At 36.7% G+C, this 5,405-nt stretch overlaps 1 protein-coding gene across 1 annotated transcript; it reads left to right on the top strand.

Annotated features, from left to right (window-relative positions):
* The first annotated feature begins 3,655 nt into the window (after nt 1-3,655).
* Nucleotides 3,656-4,816, top strand: LOC129250841 (uncharacterized). Its single transcript, XM_054890438.1, has one exon. The coding sequence runs from the start codon at nt 3,668-3,670 to the stop codon at nt 4,814-4,816; it is 1,149 nt and encodes a 382-aa protein (XP_054746413.1). The 5' UTR covers nt 3,656-3,667.
* The last annotated feature ends 589 nt before the right edge of the window (nt 4,817-5,405 follow it).

The following is a 5,405-nucleotide window of genomic DNA, read 5'->3' as shown; positions in this document are numbered from 1 at the left end:
GAAGATAAACCTTTAAAATCATATAGCTGCTTTGCAGTTCACGCCGCCTTGAAGTTAATTAGCAAATAAATCGTTAAAATTACTGAATTTCGTGACGGCAACCTTTGCCTTTTACTTAAAGACAAACCAACAGCGGAAAAATTCATGCGTACAAAATCTCTACATGGTGTTTGTGAGGTGAAAGCAAAATATCATGATAAACTGAACCATACAAAAGGTACCATTTACGCCCCATGTCTAAATGACCTAAGTGAGGATGAAATTGTAAAGGGCTTAGCTGGCCAAGGTGTGGTAGAGGTTTATAAATTTTCCAAACTTATTGACGGAAAACAAAAACACTCCGGAGTATGTCTCCTAACTTTCGACAAATTCCACCTTCCGAATAGAGTCGATATCACATGGCATTCAGTAATGGTTAAACCTTATTTCCCAAACCCAATGCGGTGTAAGAATTGCGGTAAACTCAATCATACGATGAAACGATGCAATAACCCACAAATGTGCCAACAATGCAATCTCCCCTCTCATGACCCCCAAAAATGTACCCGAACAATGTGCACAAATTGTTCCGGAAATCACCCAGCATATGATAAGCTTTGTCCAAAATACCAACAATCTAAAGAGATTTTAAAAATCCAAGTTGAAAATAAATGTACAATGAAAGAAGCAATTACACTGTACAAAAACCAAATTCCTTCAATTATTGGTGGCCCCTCTTTGGCTTCTGTCACACAAAATTTTAACACACTTAATCAACAACAACAAAATGACTCATCACAATCTCTAAACAGTTCAAAAACAAATAATTTACCTCCAACTGAACCACAACAACTAAATCCTAATTTACCAAATAATACCTCTCAACAAAACATAGAACAAAACATAAATCATGATAATCCTCTCAGTATTATTCTCACCCAATTAATTTCAAACCAACAACATACAGGCAACACAACCACTTGCTTCACCCACGAAAATATTTTTCAACAATTCAATGCATTCACAGCAAACAACACAATCAACAACGATAACCTGCTTTCTCCTGTTGATCCTCTACCAGCTCTCCCAATTGAGCAACAAGATGTTAATATGGAATCAAAAACAAATACAGAATTACCTCCCTAATTTTCTTTATAACCAACTACACCATTTTTGTCGCGCATAAAAACACTAGTCTACCTTCACAATGATCTCGGTACTTCAATGGAACATTAATGGATATTTCAATAATTACCACGAATTGCTATTACTAATAAAAGAACTCCACCCATCCCTTTTATGCTTACAAGAAACTCATATCCCTCACAATAAGAAAGCGGATATGAAGCCCATTTTTTCAATTCACCCCAAAACCTATATGGTAAACAAGGTGTTGCCATTTTAGTTAAAAGAGGAATACCTCACAAAATTCTGTTTACTGACGATGATCTTCTGAGTATTGCTGTAGAAATCTCGCATAACCCAAAGCTCACTATTATTAATATATTACATACATACCACCAAATAAACTATTTTCACATACACATATATTTGAAATTTGAAATAAGGCAACTGGGCCCAGGCTATGGTTAGGCGACGTAAATGCCTGGAGTCCTCTGTGGGGCTCATCATCTGTTAATGACAGAGGCGCTATTATTGAAGACTCTTTGTTATCGACTGATATGTTGTACTAAACGATGGAAACCCCACTCACTTTTCAACTCATCATACTTTCACGCACGTCGATATAACGACATGTACACCAAATTTGGTACCTCTCAGTACATGGAAAATAATCAATGACCTTCACGGAAGTGACCAGTTTCCTATTGTTATTGAAATAGTATCCCATAAGGAGCACAACAAAAACAAATGTAAGCCTAAATTTTTAACAGACAAAGCAGGACCACGAAGTACCCGGTTTCAACTAATATTAATAAAGAAGCAGCCTCAATAAAAAAAGTTATTTGTACTGCAGCTCACTTTTCCATTCCGCAGACAAAAAACTTCAGCCTAACACGATATACGCCATGGTGGAATAATGATTTACAAAAACTACGAACTCTAAAGCAAAAGAGTTGGTACAAATATAAATGTGCACGAGATTTTCACGATCTTTTAGTATACAAACGTAACAATGCCATTTTCAAACACGAAGCAAAAAAAGCAAAACGCAATGCTTTCGAAGACTTTACTTCTAACATTAACCCGCAAAGCAGCACAAAGAAAATTTGGCAGGACTTAGGGCGCCTATCGGGCATTAGGAGATCAAACGCCATAACCTGTATAAATACTCCAAACGGTATATATACCGACCCTAGTAATATAGCGAACGAATTTGCAAATTATTGGAGCTCCTACTCTAAAAATTCCAACTTTTCGAATGAGTTCATAGAAAAAAAGAATAGCATTACTAACCGACTTTATAAACCTGAAGGGAAACTAAGTATCTCTGCAAAATATCTGGAATCTGATATCACTACTAACGAGTTTGAGAGAGCCGTCGCCAACTCTAAGGGAAAAACACCAGGCCTTGATAGGATATCATACCTTTTGTTGAAAAACTGTCCTTCGCCCTTTAAAAAAAGGATAGTAAACTTGTACAACGAAATTTTTGCGCAAGGTGTTTACCCACAGAGTTGGAAGGTAGCAGACGCAATACCAATAGCTAAACCTCTCAAACCGCAGTTGGAAATTAGCAGCTACCGTCCCATATCCTTATTACCCTGCTAAGGAAAGATATTAGAAAAAATATTAGCCAAAAGGATTATGTGGTTTTCAGAAAAAACTAAGTCAATTAGCGCCAACCAAGTAGCATTCAAAAAAGGGCATGGTACTTTAGACGCTCTACTACATTTCGAACACTCCGCGGCAACCGCAATCGCCAATAAGGGGCATTTAACAGCTCTAAGTCTAGATTTCGAGAAGGCATACGATCGTATCGGTGCACATAACGTCCTTCAAGAACTAGCCAACTGCAAAGTAGGCCCAAAAATTTACAACTTTGTTAAAACGTTTTTGAGCAATAGAAAATTCCGAGTTAAACTCAATAATAACTACTCACACTGCGTTCCGTTAGAAAATGGTATACCTCAAGGCTCTCCAATATCAGTCACAATATTTATGATCGCTTTTAATAAAATTAGCCAAATTATATCCCAGTTCCCAGTAGAACATTGTATTTATGCAGATGACGTTCTGATTTTTTCAAGAAGATTCGATTTGACGCAAGTCAAAGATACTTTTACAGAAATCTTAAACAAAATTTCTGAATGGTCTCTCACATCGGGAGCCAACATATCATTTCAAAAATGTAACACTTTACATATTTGCCACAAAAAAACATGTGATGGATTTAATTTAAGATACAACACTCAAATACCAAATGTAAATAAACTTAAGATTTTAGGTATCATATTTGACGCCAAATTTAACTTTAAGGAGCATTGTTTAGTTTTAAGAAAAAAGTTATTTGATAAACTAAGTATTATTAAATTCCTCTCATCGCAAAAATCAAATATTCATCCGAATATCCTAATCAACACAACTAAGGCTCTACTCCTATCAGCCATTGATTACGGCCTTCCAATATATGGGCACCACGCTGGAAACTCACTTAAAAAACTTTACGCGCCAGCATCAGAGCTTTTCCCACGACGAATACAAAGAATTACTTGCTGAAACTGGCATGCCACATATCCAAGAAAGACTCGAATTGAGCACATTACGACTGATACCTAAACTTTTTTATACCCATAATCCGATATTACACAACAAAGTAAAACAAGCGGTTACGCGAAAACGGCATATAAAAAAGCAATCAGTCATCCATCGGGTTGTTCAAAAGACAGCGCATCTTGAGCCTGACATAAAACCAAGGTGCTTAAAAATCAGCAAACATCCCCCATGGGCGCTACATTCCTCTTTTTTGGTAGACGAATTAATGTGCTTTCCAAAGCACAACACCTGTGCAGATACTTTCAAACAAGTTTTTACGAGTCGAAAACACCAACTTCACTCCAACGGTTGGATTTTCGTATACACCGACGGATCAAAAGATTATACTAATACCGCGTATGCAGTCGTTTCTGACGATTCTTGCATTATAAGCAAAGGGTTGCTATTACCCTACTGCTCCATTTTCTCAGCTGAAGCCTATGCTGTGAAATCAGCAGCAAAATGGGCGGTAACGTCAAAAGGAAAATACACCATATGCACCGATAGCCTTTCAACAATAATGGCGATTCAGAACCCAAATAACATAAGCCCGCTAATTGCATGTATTCGAGATACCCTGATTGCATATAAGACTAAAATAAAATTAATGTGGGTACCGAGCCACTGCGGTATCCATGGCAACGAAGTAGCCGATAAGGAAGCTAAAAAGGTACCACATATGCCCTGCTACTACGTAGAGACAAACGAGAAAAATGATATATTACGCTATATTTACAAAATGAAAGAAAACCAACAAAAAGAGTTATGGAGCACTTACAATAACCGGTATCGCCTTATTAATCCTAACAAAACTAAAACAGCCTACCCTACAACATGTAGTATTCCAGCGCTCAAAGTTTTCTCAAGACTACGCCTCGGACATTGTGCACTTTCACACCAACATCTTCTCAATAGAAGCTACGATCCAGGTTGCGCTTATTGTAACAGCACATCAACATCTACGCTACACATCCTGGATACATGCCCATCACTCAGCAAGATCAGGGGAGAAATATTTTCATCGAACACACCATCAGAGCTTTTAAAAGCTCCTACTGCAGAAAATATTTCAATAATATACAAATATATCAGCAAAGCCAAATTAAGTAACAAAATTTAATGAACTTAAACTATCAAATTTAATTTTCGTTGTACAAATTATAATTATTTATACTAATACTAATATAGTAGCATCTATTATATACATTAAGCAGCTGAAGGCATTGTTGCTAGTGCTGCCACAAATATATAATATATTTATTTATAAGTATATTTCATTATATTAAATAAATAAATAAAATATATATTATCGTCCGAAATGACTTGAAATAATTTTCAATGTTTTGCTTTTACATTCAATTAGTAATATACTGTACTGAAAGAATGCCACCTACAGCGTTAAATCGAAGATCACAAAGTGAAGAAGATCGTGTTCGACGAAATGAAGTGGAAACACAACGACACAGATGGTTCAGTCGGTTAATAGTGAAGCACCAAGAAACCGTCGTGGGCATACGTCCGTTTATGATATACGTCAAATGGAACGCGCGGCTTTAAATTACGATGCCACCATTGATTACAGCATGCATGCCTACATTGGCCAAATGAATATAGAATGTATACATTGCAAAGCAATTAAATTCAGAAACGAAACGCCTGGTATGTGCTGTGCTGGTGGGAAAGTCAAATTGCCGGTGCTAGAACTTCCG

The sequence above is a fragment of the Anastrepha obliqua genome, chromosome 6 (assembly GCF_027943255.1).
Source record: "Anastrepha obliqua isolate idAnaObli1 chromosome 6, idAnaObli1_1.0, whole genome shotgun sequence".
Lineage (NCBI taxonomy): Eukaryota > Metazoa > Arthropoda > Insecta > Diptera > Tephritidae > Anastrepha > Anastrepha obliqua.
This window is presented reverse-complemented; position numbering and strand designations above follow the sequence as displayed.